General features: G+C 52.6%; 1 protein-coding gene across 5 annotated transcripts in view; it reads right to left on the bottom strand.

The window, feature by feature from the left end:
* Positions 1 to 995: 995 nt before the first annotated feature.
* Positions 996 to 15,296, bottom strand: part of CERS4 (ceramide synthase 4) — a 35,240-nt gene continuing 20,939 nt past the window's right edge. For all 5 annotated transcript variants that reach the window (XM_086409660.1, XM_086409661.1, XM_086409662.1 and 2 more), the window contains 10 exons: positions 9,416 to 9,589; positions 6,473 to 6,590; positions 5,553 to 5,671; positions 5,392 to 5,449; positions 4,734 to 4,784; positions 4,291 to 4,383; positions 3,951 to 4,079; positions 3,479 to 3,585; positions 1,742 to 1,898; positions 996 to 1,491 (listed from right to left, as the gene is read on the bottom strand). In XM_086409660.1, coding sequence (XP_086265786.1) covers positions 1,315 to 1,491; positions 1,742 to 1,898; positions 3,479 to 3,585; positions 3,951 to 4,079; positions 4,291 to 4,383; positions 4,734 to 4,784; positions 5,392 to 5,449; positions 5,553 to 5,671; positions 6,473 to 6,590; positions 9,416 to 9,588 — 1,182 coding nt within the window. In that variant the 5' untranslated portion in view covers position 9,589 and the 3' untranslated portion in view covers positions 996 to 1,314. The remainder of the gene's footprint in view (positions 1,492 to 1,741; positions 1,899 to 3,478; positions 3,586 to 3,950; positions 4,080 to 4,290; positions 4,384 to 4,733; positions 4,785 to 5,391; positions 5,450 to 5,552; positions 5,672 to 6,472; positions 6,591 to 9,415; positions 9,590 to 15,296) is intronic.

Raw genomic sequence — 15,296 nt, 5'->3', positions numbered from 1 at the left:
CTAGATAACCTCTAGGTCTATTCATGTTGCCACAAATGGCATTATCTCATTCTTTTTTATGGGTGATATTCCATTGTGTGTATATGCATCTTTTCTATCCATTTATCTGTGGAAGGACACTTAGGTTGCTTCCATGTCTTGGCTGTTGTAAACAGTGCTGCTATTAACAGGGGTGCATGGATCTTTTTGAATTAGTTTTGCCTGGATATATGCCCGGGATTGGGGTTGCTGGATCACATGAATCTCTTTTCTCTGCCTTCCTCTCCCTCTGTCCTTGTCTCTCAGTGGACACAGAACAGGAACCTTTCTCCTCTTTGCCATCTCTCCCTACTCCCACCCTCTCCTCTTTGCTGAGAAGCACAGAAGGCAAGATTGGTGTCCCTACCCTTTCTCTTCTCCAACCCCGTCTCTGGTGTTTCCAGAAGGCACCCCTTTCTGGTCTTGTGTGGAACCTTGAGGCTGTGGATTCTGGAGCACTGGGGTGGGGGTACCCTTCTGCACAGCTCATAAGGAGATGCTGAATTCTCCCAGGTGGACCCTTGAGAAGGAGCCTGAAGTACGTTCTCCCACCCCCACCACTATTTCACTGTCTTCAGGGGGGTCCTGGGGACCTTGGGGATGGCCTTGAGAGGGAACTGCAGGACAGGCGTGAGTCTCCCCTTTGCCCATCTGCTTGGACCTGTGTGGCCTTGGGCAAAGGACTCCACCTGTCTGAGCTCAGTACCTGCTCATCTGTACTCAGGGTCTGTGAGTAGCTAATGCAGGGCTGCCCTGCTGTGGGAGGAGATGGCTTGGCTCAGGCGCTGGCTGGGAGATGGGGACTCATTCAAGGGGGTCTCTATGCACTGCCTGCTCTCTGGGTCTCCAAGGGGTGAGCATGTATCTTGGGGTGGCACTGAGGGTCCCGTTGGTGGGGTACCCAAGTCCTGGCTGCCTTGGGGCCTCTGGGGATGGATGAGGAGCTGTAAGGGGGACACAAGCTCTCAGGCAGAGAATCTGGCTCCGGTCAAGGTTTATTGGACCCCTTTCCGCCCGGCGCTCTTCACAGTTGCCAGCTGCAGCCTGCAGGTGGCGCTAGCGGGCTGGCGTGTCGTTGTAGCTGCCCGCCGCCCCTCTTCCCCCAGCTCTGTTGGTTGCTCAGAGAAGGTGGGAGGGTGGGTTGAAGGAAGGGGCTGGAGACCGATCATCAGCGCCACCTGGGGCCCTCCCTTGTCTCCACAAAGTCTGCCCGAGATCCCGCAGTCCAGCCGCCCCACATATCAGAGCTGCCCCCGACGCTGGGGCAGCCCCCCTCGCGGCCAGTCCTCTGGCCGGCTACGTGGCTGGTGTATGCCGGTTAACCATGCGACCGGCTGCCCGGCTCCGAGGGCCGTCAGTGGGGGCTGCTCCGGGCCGCTGTGCCGCCCCATTCTTCATCTGAGGACACTCCTCGGCTGCCTCCCCATCGCTGGAGTCTAACTCCTCCACGTCACTGCGAACATCCTTCTCCATCTGGGGAAGAGGAGGAGGCAGGGGACTGGCTTGGCTGGGGCCCCAGAGAGGCATGCCGCTAGCCAACACTACCCCGGCCCTATCTGGTCTTTCTTTCCTTTATAAATTTATTTGTTAATTAATTAACTTTTTTTTTTTTTTTTTTTTTTGGCCCCGAGCACCGCACAGGGGATCTTGGTTCCCCCAACCAGAGATTGAACCTGCGCCCCCTGCATTGGCAGCATGGAGTCTTAACCACCAGACTCCCTACCTGGCCTTTCTTTATGAAGCTGTAGATCATGCAAAGGATGAGCCAAGACCAGAACACATGCAGCAGCTGTAGAATCACCAGAAGTATGTTCAAGAAGTAGTAGCCGAAGAAGGGGCTGAAGTTGCCAATGGACTCGAAGAAAGTGGTATAGAGGATCCTATGGTGGGTGGGCGGGAGGGAGAGGCAGGGCTTTACTGGCTGCTGTAGCCCCCAGTCCTGGGAATCTCTAACTTGCATGACCTTCCCTGCTCTAGAACCTTCTATGGCTCCCCATTACTCTCCTCCCACCAAAGAGTAATGCCTGTGCTCTTCAGTTGGGCAGTTTAGTAATCCCCTCACCTGATTATATTAAATTCATAGAATGCACAAGCTGGCCAACTGGCAGCCATAACCCTGAACCCCTAGGGGGAGCTTAGTGTCCCAGTAGCTCTCCTGGGTGGTCCTTTCACACCTTCTCAGGTCCCCGTCATTTTCCACCCAGATCAGCTGTAGGGTCATCAGTGACCTGCCTTGATCAGAGAGCAGGCACCTGGCTGGCCTGCCCACCTCCTCTTTCCCCTTGAACCTTCAGGGACCCACACTCCCAGGTCCCCACTTCATGGCTGCTCCCTCTCCATCTCCTCTGCAGGCTCCCCTGACCCACAACCCCAGAATTGGGCCTCTCTGTCAACACCTGGTCTCCGGTGACCCCATCCAGTCTCGTGGATGAAAACACTGAACATTTGCCCCTCTCCCCAGGACCCCAGGCTAGTGTCCACCGCTTCCTCCACTTTTCGGTGGCTGTGGTGGTGACTGGGGGTGTTGCCAGCCCCTTAAACCCAGAACGGTCACAGCGAAGCTCCTGTTCCTCAAGCAGCAACTCTGACCCCATTCCCATCTCATAACCCTTGAGTCATCTCCTTGAGCCCACACACTTCTCTCACCTGCCCTGGTCCTGCCCCATCATTGGCTACCTGGGCCAGTGCTGTCATCTGGGCCCTGGCCCCCAGCTTCAGCCCCAGCCTCCTACCAGCTATTCCCCCAGCAGCCACCAGAGAGAGCCTGTGAGCACCCACATCGGGTCCCTCCAGTCCTCTTCTCAGGGCTCCCAAGTGACTTGGGATAAGGGCCCGCTTCTCCCCAAAGCCCTGCATACTCTGTCCCATCGTTCTCCACTTTCACTTCCTCCCTCTCTCCCTCTGCTTCCCCCACAGGGATCTTCTACTCTGTTCTTCCAACATGCTGGACACTATCCTGCCTCTAGAATGCTGTCAGTGAGGCCTTCTCCAACCACCTTAATTCCAACTCTCCACACAGTTCCTGTGCCCTTCCTGACTTTTCTTCTCTTTAGCACAATCACAGCTGCACATATTCTGAAACCCACTTGTTTGCCTATTATACTTCTCCATCCACCAGTGTCAGCTCCACAGGACCTTCCCGCTGTTCCCTCTGCTGGCGTGAAAGAGGAGGGAGGCGGGAGGCTCAGCAAAGTCCCAAAGACTTGACCAAACGGTGACCCAACCAGGTCTCCCAGTCCGTGTTCCAGGCACCCGGGGCCGATGATGGCTAAGCCCAGTGCTCTGTTTGCCTACCTCTGGGCCTTTGCACAGGCTGTGCCCTGTGTTGGAAACCCCTTTCCCAGCCAACGGCCCCAGTTCCCTGGATTGGGGAACCCAAGAACCGATGGCGAGGCAGACCCGTATCTCAGCCACCTCTCCCCCCGAACCCCCACGCCCCACAGTGGAAGGGCTGACTCACCGGGTGGGGAAGAGCACAAGGCGAGTGTAGAAGAAAACCAGCGAGAAGATGATGAACAGAGTGTCGCACATGCGCCGCCAGTGCATGTAGTTGAACAATTTACTGGCCTGGGGAGGGCAGCAGAGAGAAATAGACGTGGGAGGGGCAGGGCCAAGAAATGGCAGGGCCTCCTTCCAGGGAAAAAGGGCCACGGGGCTGGGCCAGGTGAGTTGGGGCAGGGTCTTATCTCTAGGAACTGCCTAGACAGGTAAAGTGTGATCTGCAGGGGTGACAGGGGTGGGGGCCTCACCTCTCAAGACTGACAGGGAGTGGGGCCTCAGCTCCCTGAAGATAGACATAGGGTGGGGCCTCAGCTCCCTGCAGATAGGGGGTGACAGGGGGTGGGGCCTCAACCCCAGGGGCACCAGGGAGGGTGGGGCGGGGCGGGGGGGTGGGGTGGAAGCCGGAAGGAGTCAGGCTGGGCCCCGCCCACCTCTAGCAGGTAATCGGCGGAGTCGTGCAGCAGCAGCACCAGAGAGCCGATGCGCAGCAGGTTCAAGCTGTAGGAGAAGCTGATCAGGATGATGGTCACGAAGTGATGAATCACCTGCTCCTTGAAGTCCTGTGTGAGAGGGAGGGTTACAGCTGGGATGACGCTGGGTGGCTGGAGCAGGCCCTCCCAGGGAGGTTGCTTGGAGGATGGATACCCTGCCACCTCCCTGAGGTGCCAAGGTTCTTGGGGTGTGGGATAAGGCCACCCCTCCCCACCTGGAACTGGGTCATAATCATCCCAGGGCATCACTTCCTCAGCCAGAGTCTTGGCCTGGCCTCACCTTGCGCTTGGTGTCAAAGGGCAGTGTCATCAGCAGAGAGATGTAGAAACTCAGCTCCAAGAGGTACCAGTGGTACAGGCCTGGCTTCAGGGGCTGTGGCAGGGGTGCAAGGTTAGCTGTGGGGAGTGGAGGCGCCCACAGGGCATGGGGTATGGGGCAAGGCCCTCCCCATTTGCTCAAACCCACCACACATGAATCCCAATGAGTGAGGAAGGCATGAGCTCCTTGTCCGTAAAGGTAACCAGAGTGGTGGTTTTGTGGTTTCCTGCTCTGAGTGTCCTGACTCCTGGCCCCTCTCCATTCCACAAGGGAGCCAAAAAATAGAGTGGGACTCAGGGGAATGATGGTAGGATGTCCCGCTTTGGCTCTCCTGCCTGTGACCATAGGAACTCTGACCATGCTGATCTTCCCACCAGCCTCCAAACACCCGCCCTGGCACTCACCTGATGTGGGTAGTTTTCCCAGCACTTGACCGGCGTCCACAGCCATGACTCCTGCAGGGACGGGGGGAGTCTGAGGATATCCAAAGGTTAGCACCCAGAACTCCCACCCCGGCCTGGGTCCTCCTCCCGGGCTCCTGGCTCTCAACGTGCTGCTCTCACTCAGGCTGGCTGTTTCCCGCCAACTACAGCCCTGCTCTCACTGTAGGGTGTGGGCATGAGTGTGTGTGTGCTAAGGCCCTTCAGTTGTGTCCAACCCTTTGTGACCCCATGGACTGTAACCCTATGGACTGTAATACTGGAGTGGGTTGCCATGCCCTCCTCCAGGGGATCTTCCCGACCCAGGGATTGAACCCTCATCTCTTATGTCTCCTGCGTTGGCAAGTAGGTTCTTTACCACTAGTGCCACCTGGAAGGCCCTCTCACTGTACACCAGAGGCTTATTATTCAGAATCCCCAGCCCTGACACACAGTAGGTCCTCAACAGGCCACCCATCAAGTGGACATTCACTGTAACCTTGCCACATTCCTTCCGCCCTCTCTGTGCCTTTGCACGTTTCCCCCTCTGCCTGAGCCCCACACACCCCTCCCCAATCCAGTCTGGGCCCAGCACATAGTAGGCGCTTGTGGGGTACGGCAGGTACACATCAGGTACACTCACGTGATAAAGAACCATGGTTCCACAGACGAAGCAGCACAGATAGAAGACAAACTTCCAGCTGCAGGTGGGGAGGGAGCCCATGAAGCAAGCTGCCAAAGGAGCAGACTGCCCCCCTCACAGCACCCCCAGACACCCCCTCACCAGCCCCACCCTGGGCTTACCTGGACTCACAGAACTTCTTGGTCAGGCAGGGCCGGTCCTGGTTCCGGCGTCTCCGGAACCAGCACTGAGTCTGCCGCAGCGTGAGGCCGCACTGCGAGGCCAGGAGGTTCATCTGGGACTGGAGAGCAGGTGATGGGGGCCAGGGTCACAGAGGTGGCCTCCCGCCACTGTCCCAGGACAGCCAAGACCCAGCTCTGCATACCCCCTCCCCGCGCCGTGGTCCTAAACCTCACCTGTGGGGTGGTCTACCTATGTTGATAGGGGAATAGGGGGTTTCACAGGGTGATGTGTGTGTACTCAGTCGCTTCAGTCATGTCTAACTCTTTTGGGATTCTCTAGGCAGGAATACTGGAGTGGGTTGCCATTTCCTCCTCCAGGGGAATCTTCCCAAACCCAGGGATTGAACCCAAGTCTCCCGCATTGGCAGGTGGATTTGTTACTGCTGAGCCATGGGGAAGTCCATAGGGTGGAGCCCCCCAAAGCAGGCCTTATAAAAACCCAGCCCTGGGACTTTCCTGATGGTCTAACAGTTAAAAATCTGTCTGCCAACACAGGTTCAATCCCTGGTCCAGGAAGACTGCACATGCCTCAGGGCCACCAGACCCGTGTGCCAAAAGCCCGAGCGCCCTGAAGCCCATGCTCCGTGCAATAAGAGAAGTCAAAATGAGAGGCCTGCATGCCGATCTAGAGAGCAGCCCTCCCTCCACTCACCACAAGCAGAGAAAGCCTGTGCAGAGCAACAAGAGAACCAGCACAGCCAAAAATAAGGATAAAAACCAAAACCCAGTCCTGCTCACAGGCTGATGGGCCTTGGGATTCAAGGGGTTGGCGGTGGGGGTTTTCTTGCACCCCTTCCAGAGCTACCCCCAGGGCACCCAAGCAGGCCAACGGGGACGGAGGAGAGGGTCGGGGATCTCACCTCTGTGGGCTCCCGCCCTTTCATTAGGTAATGCTTCTCCAGTGTGGCATTGGGGTCTGCTGGCCTCCTGATCTGGTTCCGCACGCCCAGCCACCGGCTCAGGGGCAGGGCGACGAATCTGGGTGCAGGGGAGACAAAGCCTGTCAGTCCAAGTGGGGAAACAGGGGTCACTGGGGCGAGGCCATAGTTTGGGAGCCTGCAGGGGGTAGCCTGTTGCAATGGGCACGACCTAAGAAAGACAGCTCGGGGGGCTTCCTTGGTGGTCCTGTGGTTATGACGCCACCTTCCAATGGTGGGGGCACAGGTTGAATCTCTTACATGCCTCGGAGTACGGCCAAAAATTGAAAAAAAAAAAAAAAAAAGATAGTTGGATTGGTCTTCAGGATGTGAGATGATCAACTTTGGTGGTACTCAGGTAGCTCTGGATGTGAGAGTTGGACTATAAAAAAGGCTGAGCGCTGAAGAATTGATGCTTTGGAATAGTGGTGCTGGAGAAGACTCTTGAGAGTCCCTTGGACTGCAAGGAGATCCAACCAGTCAATCCTAAAGGAATTCAATCCTGAATATTCACTGGAAGGACTGATGCTGAAGCTGAAGCTCCAATAGTTTGGCCACCTGATGTGAAGAGCTGAATCAATGGAAAAGACCCTGATGCTGGGAAAGATTGAAGGCAGAAGAAGGGGGATGCAGAGGATGAGATGGATGGATGGCATCATAGACTCAATGGACATGAGTTTGAGCAAACTCCGGGACGTAGTGAAGGACAGGTAAGCCTGGCGTGCTGCAGTCCATGGGGTGGCAAAGTTGGATATGACTTAGTGACTAAACAGCAGGCACCTTCACTCCATCCCAAAGCAGGGATGAGCATCCCTTCACTGCCTGAGTTCTGATCTGCGCCCCCCAACCTGGGTGGGGGCCTCCCATAGGCAGGAGCACATCTGCTCCTTCTCAGGGCTCCTCCCTCCCGGCATCCCCTCCTCCCTTGTGGACATTTGGAGGAGCTGGGACCCTGGTGAGGCAATCACCACAGTGCTCACAAGGGGGTGTCCAAGACCAGGGTCAGGACCAAGCTGCATGTCCACCGTGTCAATATCACCTTACATTGGGGGAAACTGAGGTTCAGGGCAGCACAGCAAGGGACTCATTCCAGACTCACTCATGCTGGGGGGCAGGGAGGGAGGAGGCAGGAATGGGACATGACTGCCATGTTTTGTTTTTTTCTTTTGGCTATGCTTCAGGTCATTCTGGATCCTAGTTCCCCAACAAGGGATGGAACCCTGGCCCTCTGCAGCTTAGGAGGCCCCACGACTGCCATTTATTGAAACGTAGGATCTGCCAAGCACGTGTCTAAGTCCACCTTGTGTGCCGCTCACTTAACCCTATTATTATTGTCCTGATAGGCAAACTGAGGCTCAGGAAGGCCAGAGATCCACCCCAGGCGACACAGCAAGCGAAAGGCAGGCCCAGGAGTCACTTTCCCTTAATGGGGAAAACCTCTGCCTGTGTTTGACCCCAGAAAAGCTACTTACAACCTCATTGCCCTTTAGAAAAGCAAGGGATATCTTTGGGAGGAGTTAACATGCCCATCTCAGCTGGAGCCATTGGCTAAATAGGTGAGAAAACAGACCCAGCCTTCAAGGCCTGGCTGAATTGGGCCTCCCAGAATCCCTCAGGCAAAGCCTTGGTCCTAGATGACCTACTTGCTGTGTGACCCCAGGCAGGTCACTTGACCTCTCTGTGCCTCCATTTCCTCTTCTGTAAAATGGGGATAATAACAGTACCACTTCACCGGGTGGCCATGAGGGCTGAGTTAAGACAGGCAAACTGCTCAGAGCAGGGGTTGGCAGAGTAAAAGCTCAAAGAGTATCTGGTAAATATAATGTCAATGAATGGGCCCTGGATTCCCCATGTCCAGCCTGTGTCCCGGGAACCTTGACTCCAGGAAGCTCCTTGCGAGTGGGACAAGCACGGTGTAGAAACGCCAGGGGGTTGCAAAGAAGGTTGGGGACCTGGGACGGCCCTGGCAGTCCAGTGGCTGAAACTCCATGCTCCCAATGCAGGGGGCCCAGGTTCAACCCCTGGTCAGGGGACTAGATCCCACATGCCACAGCTGCTGCATGCTGGAACTAAAGATACCACATCCTGCAGCGAAGATCATACATATTTTTTAGAAAAAGGTGGAATCTGAAATCACATGTGAGCTGTGCAGGAAGGGGAGCGGGAGGGGCCCCTAGCACCGAGTGGGAAGCTTTGAGGGGGGCAAACCTTGTGGGGGGTGGGCCGTGGGGGCCAGGCAGATGTGGGAGCTGTGACCACAGTGTAAGTCAGGTAGAAGAGCGTGGGACAGAGGGAAGGGACCCAGGAGACGGACGGCCAGGGAAAGAAGAACTGCAGTCTGGGGCAGTGTCTGGATCGCATGAGAAATAACTGAAAACCCATGGGTGCGTTCAGCATCCACTCAGGGCCAGGGGCCCGGCTACAGGAGCTGAGTGACAGGGGGTCCCAAAGTGGGGGCTGGAGTGCCCTAGCCCTTCCTTTGGCTACAAAGGAGATCAAAGGGGAGGCATTGGAAGGAACCAGGAAGGAAGAGTGGGGCCCAGGGAGGGAGGAGAGGCACTCATACAGGAAGGAAGGACGAGGGAGTGGGTGGGAGTTCTTCACTTACTGACTGGCCTCTGCAGACCCATCCCAGGTCAGCTAAGCAAGAGCATCCCCTGCCCCCCCAAGGCCCCCACTTGTTTTCTGAGATGCTGGCACTTCCAGAAACCTGCAGCCAATGTCCCAGGCCTCGGAGACCCTCAGAATATGGGCGGCGGCAGCTGGGGTAGGGGGCAGGATGGAGCCAGAAGAGCACTGTGACTCAAAGCCAGGCTCCCTCCAGGGACACATGAGGATGCGATCCTGCAGATGGGAGAGTGCAGGGTGGGTGGCGCAGTCACTTACCTCTCGAAGGTGAAGCGAACGACCACCAGGGCCAGCGCCAGGGGCACAGCCATCAATGTGTCCTGGGGGTGGGGGAAGACCAGGCCATCATGGTCCTCCAGTTGAGCCCATGAGATGTTGGCGGGGAGCCACAACCTCTCGTTCCACAGCCAGTCGTTCAGGCTGGACCACATCCTGTGGACACAGGGTCCAGTGAATGGACAGCTCGGCACACAGGACACGTTGAGTGGGAGGACCGGGCAACCTGCCCTCTTCCCCCCAGCCCCTGGCAACCTGGAGCTTATTAGAGCCAGTGTGAAGGACAGACTGGGGCTGTGTGTCCTCAGGCCAATGACCTGGCCTCTCTGAATCTCAAGTTCATTTGTAAAACTGGAATGGCAATATCCACCTCACAGCCCAGCTTCATAAGGTGCACAAAGTGCTTAGCCTGGTGACTACTGACCCTTAAATGTAGCTCATGATGGTAGTTATTATACTGTACTTTACAGACATGAGAAAGGCAGGCAGAAGGGAGAGGCTGATTAGGGTGATGACCTTGAGTTCTCAAGCAGCCGGGAAGCTTTTCTGTCATTGAGGGGAGGTTCCTCTGAAACAGCCCAAAGATGAAGGATTTAAGGAATCCACAATTCCCTCCCTGGCCATCCTTCCATGCATGGACTCTCCTTGAGGTGTGAATGTCAGCTGTCTCACTTTCTCCTGGCCACGGCTGGGCAAGAGTACCTACAGTCTAACCGAGCTTGCTGCCAGATAATGGAGCAATGGTCAAGGTGGGCCAGCTTTCCACCAAGAGCTGCTGGGGAGCTGCTTGGGGCCCCGCTGTCCTGAGGAGCCCAAATAGCTTCTCTGGTTCCCAAGATTTAAAACAAGTGCCCCAACCCCTATACTGGTCCTCACTTGCAAAGTCTATTCATTCATTTGTCTGTCCGTCCATCCATCCATCCACCCATCAGCCCACCCACCCATCCGTTCAGTCCGCCTATTCAACTATTCATCCATCCAGCCATATCATTTGCTTGCCCACCTGTACATGTACGAGTTCATCCATCCACCCATCCATCCATTCACCTATCCATCCACCCATTTACCTGTCCATCATCCCATCCATCCATCCACCTGTCCACACATCCATACCCACCTGTCTACCTGTCTGTTCATCCATCCACCCACCCACTGTCCATCTATTCATCCATCCATCCCTCCACACACCTATTCATCTGTTCAGCCAGCCAGCCACATGCCTGCCCACCTTTACATCTATGCATCCAGCCATCTACCCATCCATCAATTCATCTATCATCTGTTCATCCACCCACCCATCCATCCACTCATCCATCCGTTCATCCACCCATCTGTCTACCTATCTATCCACCCATCCATCCATGAGATGTTCTCTGAGTGGCTTATACATGCCAGAGCCTGAGGCTGGATGTTGGAGACACAGCAGGGAACAAAGCAGACACATTCCTGTTCCCATGAAGCTCACAGCCCTGCAGGGGGAGGCAGCCAGCCCACAAGTAAACAGATTCATATATAAATGAGACAACACTTCTTGATGGGGCCTGGTAGAAACAGGGTGACATGATTTATCATGGAAGGTCTCTAAGGAAACACAATCTGAGCTGAGACCTAGAGATGAGGAAGGCTTGGGTATGTGCAGAAGTGGGTAGTGGTGGTGAGAGAGGGGCTGGGAGGGACTTTCCAGAGTGGCAGGTGCAAAGGCCCTGAGGCAGGACTGAGCAACACTGAGCAGGGGAGGACCAGTAAGATGCCTTTGTGGCTGGAGCAGAGTGAGCAAGGGGAGAGAGTGGGAGGAGGTGAGTGCAGGAAGGGGGTGGGGGCAGGTCATGCTCTGTGGACTGTGAGGCGGAATCAGATGATTTCCTCCAACATCTTACAGAGAAGCCAAATTTACAGTGAGTGTTTATATACCCACCACTAGGCTACCATTCGCGTTTTGCTCTGCTGCTTTATAACACATCTGCCCATGCATCCATCCATCCCTCTATCCACCCACCAGTGCGTTTTTGGGTGGACTTCAAAAAAACAGCTGGGGGACCACAACGTTGCTTCTTGCTCAGCCCAGGAGAACTTTTATCACCCCAAAGTCTATGACAGCAGAGAACCAACAAAAGAATCAGCTCCTCTTAATGCTGTTTTAATCTTAAGACATCATTCCCTGGTGGCTCAGATGTTAAAGAATCTGCCTGCAATGCGGGAGACCCAGGTTCAGACTGTTGGCGCTGTAAAGAATCCACCTACCAATACAGAAGATGCAAGAAACTTGGGTTCCATCCCTGAGCTGGGAAGATCCTCTGGAGGAGGAAATGGCAACCCACTCCATATTCTTGCCTGGGAAATCCCATGAACAGAGGAACCTGGCGGGCTATGGGGTCCATGGGGTTGCAGAGAGTTGGACACGACTGAGCGACTAACACCTTACTTCTTTCAAGATTAAATAATATGGTTTTTTAAAAAAGACTTATTCTCAAGATTTTATCTGCTGCTTCAGAGATTGCGATTTACCCTCCAATTTAATACATATTCTATTTTTATTACTACAGTTTCTACAATGTGATTTTATATATGCACATACATATACATGTGTATTTAAGACTTTACTTAGAATTTATTTGGCTGGGACAACTAAGCTGGGAATCAGAACTTTTTTCTCAATTTGTTCTTTAAGTACCACTTAGTAGCTCACCTTTCCTATCTTGTTTTAGTAAGTATTTTAGCTTTTAAAAAGTTATTATATTTCAAAATCTATTTATGGAATTTTCTCTTCTGTTGCACTTATCTATATTTCCATCTTTACACCATTACCACGTCTTGATTTGCTGTCTTTTTATCTTACCTTTTAATTCTTTGACATTTCTTTTCTAAATGTACTTTAATAACTATTTGTTAAGTTGTAAAATCCTGTGATATTAGCATAAATTTGGTATACTATTAATAATAAATATGCAGAGTACATCATGAGAAATGCTGGACTGGAAGAAACACAAGCTGGAATCAAGATTGCTGGGAGAAATATCAATAACCTCAGATATGCAGGTGACACCACCCTTATTGCAGAAAGTGAAGAGGAACTCAAAAGCCTCTTGATGAAAGTGAAAGTGGAGAGTGAAAAAGTTGGCTTAAAGCTCAACATTCAGAAAACGAAGATCATGGCATCCGGTCCCACCACTTCATGGCAAATAGATGGGGAAACAGTGGAAACAGTGTCAGACTTTATTTTTCTGGGCTCCAAAATCACTACAGATGGTGAGTGCAGCCATGAAATTAAAAGATGCTTACTCCTTGGAAGGAAAGTTATGACCAACCTAGATAGCATATTCAAAAGCAGAGACATTACTTTGCCAACAAAGGTTCGTCTAGTCAAGGCTATGGTTTTTCCAGTGCTCATGTATGGATGTGAGAGTTGGACTGTGAAGAAGGCTGAGCGCCGAAGAATTGATGCTTTTGAACTGTGGTGTTGGAGAAGACTCTTGAGAGTCCCTTGGACTGCAAGGAGACCCAACCAGTCCATTCTGAAGGAGATCAGCCCTGGGATTTCTTTGGAAGGAATGATGCTAAAGCTGAAACTCCAGTACTTTGGCCACCTCATGCGAAGAGTTGACTCATTGGAAAAGACTCTGATGCTGGGAGGGATTGGGGGCAAGAGGAGAAGGGGACGACAGAGGATGAGATGGCTGGATGGCATCACTGACTCGATGGACGTGAGTCTCAGTGAACTCCAGGAGTTGGTGATGGACAGGGAGGCCTGGTGTGCTGCGATTCATGGGGTTGCAAAGAGTTGGACACGACTGAGTGACTGATCTGATCTGAATTTGCATTAAAAGCAAACAGAAACCCACAAAATAAGCAGCTTAGGGGGAGGAATAAATTAGGAGTTTGGGGTTAAAATACATATGAAAGTGAAGTTGCTCAGTCGTGTCTGACTCTTTGCAACCCTATGGACTGTAGCCTACCAGGCTCCTCTGTCCATGGAATTTTCCAGGCAAGAGTACTGGAGTGGGGTGCCAATATACTACTATATATAAAACTGATAACCAACAAGGACCTACTGAATAGCACATGGAACTCTACTCAATTTCTTGTAATAACCTGTAATGGAAAAGAATCTAAAAAAGAATATATATCGTGTATAACTGGTTCACCGTGCGGTATACCTGAAGCTAACACAACAGTGGAAATCAACCGTGTGTGCACTGGTGTGTCCATGTACATGCACACTGGTGCATGTATGCACACTGGTGTGTCCAAGTCTTTGCGACCACATGGTCTGTAGCCTACCAGGCTCCCCTGCCCATGGAATTTTCCAGTCAAGAATACTGGAGTGGGTTGCCATTTCCTCCTCCAGGGGATCTTCCCCGCTGAGGGACTGAACCCGAGTTTCTTGCATCTTCTGCACTGGCAGGCGGATTCTTTGCCACTGCCACTAGGGCCATACTTCAATAAATTCTTTTAAAAAAGTAGCTGACATCAAGTCACATCACCCTTAAATATTTCAGCATGCAGATCATTAACTAGAGTTCAATATTGACTTACGTGTTTTTTTTTCTTTGAAGGTAAAATTTACTAGAGCACAATGCATCAACATTAAGTGCGCAATTGCTGAGTTTTGACCAATACACGCACCTATGTAAACCAACCTCCAGCCACAAACATTCTCCTCCCTCCATCACCTTCTCTCTCTCTCTCAGTCCCTTCTCAGTCAACCTCCATCTCCACCGTCCAAAGGTAACCTCTGCTCCAGTTTTTTTTTTTCCATTGGGGGTTACTTTTGTCTGTTCCAGAGCTTCATATAAATGGAATCACAAACCCCATCTTTGTGTCTAGCTTCTTTCACTTGTATGATATTTTCAAGATTCACCTCTGTTGTTGCAAGTTCAGTAGCTTTAATTCTCAAATTGTTGGTACTAAATGAACAGTGAAAGTTGCTCACTGGTGTCCGACTCTTTGCGACCCCATGGACTGTTAGCCTGTCAGGCTCTTCAATCCATGGAATTCTCCAGGCAAGAATAGTGGAGTGGGTTGCCGTTCCCTTCTCCAGGGGATCTTCCCAACCCAGGGACCAAACCCAGGTCTCCCACATTGCAGGCAGATTCTTTACCATCTGAGCTACCAGGGAAGCCCCACTAAATGAATATACCACAGTTGGTTGGCATTCACTTGTTTTTTTAACTTTTACTTATTATTATTAAATGTATTTGTTTTATTTATTTTTTTGGCGGCACTGGGTCTTTGTTGCTGCATGCAGGCTTTTCTCTAGTTGTGGTGACCAGGGGCTACTCTCTAATTGCAGTGAGCAGGCTTTGTTGCAGTGGCTTCTCGTTGAGGAGCACGGGCTCTAGGGCACGTGGGCTTCAGTAGTTGTGGCCCATGGACTTAGTTGCTCCGAAGTCTGCGGGATCCTCCCAGACCAGGGATCCAATCAACCACTGGACCACCAAGAAAGTCTTATCATTCACTTGATGGACATCCGAGATGCATTCAGTTTGGGGTAGTTATGAGCAAAACTGTTCAGAACATTCACGTCCCCAGTCTTGTGTGAATAGATGTCTTTCTGTTTCCTGGGTCTGTCCGGAGGAGGGGAATTACTGGGTCATACTTGGGCTTCCTTGGTGGTTCAGACAGCAAAGAATCTGCCTGCAATGCAGGAGACCCTGGTTTGATCCCTGGGTCAGGAGGATCCCCTGGAAAAGTGAACGGCAACCCACTCCAGTGTTCTTGCCCGAATCCATGAGGTCGCAAAGTATCAGACATGACAGAGTGACTAACACTTTCACTTTTTTACTTTCACTGCATATCTTCCTTGATGAGCAACTACCAAATTGTATTCTGGAGTGGCTGCACCATTTTACACTTGATCTTGTGA

The sequence above is a fragment of the Bos grunniens genome, chromosome 7 (genome assembly GCF_055505025.1).
Source record: "Bos grunniens cultivar Pamir isolate PY7600 chromosome 7, Bosgru_T2T1.0, whole genome shotgun sequence".
In the NCBI taxonomy this organism is placed as follows: Eukaryota; Metazoa; Chordata; class Mammalia; order Artiodactyla; family Bovidae; genus Bos; species Bos grunniens.
Note: the sequence above shows the minus strand (reverse complement) of the source record. Positions and strands in the feature narration are given on the sequence as shown.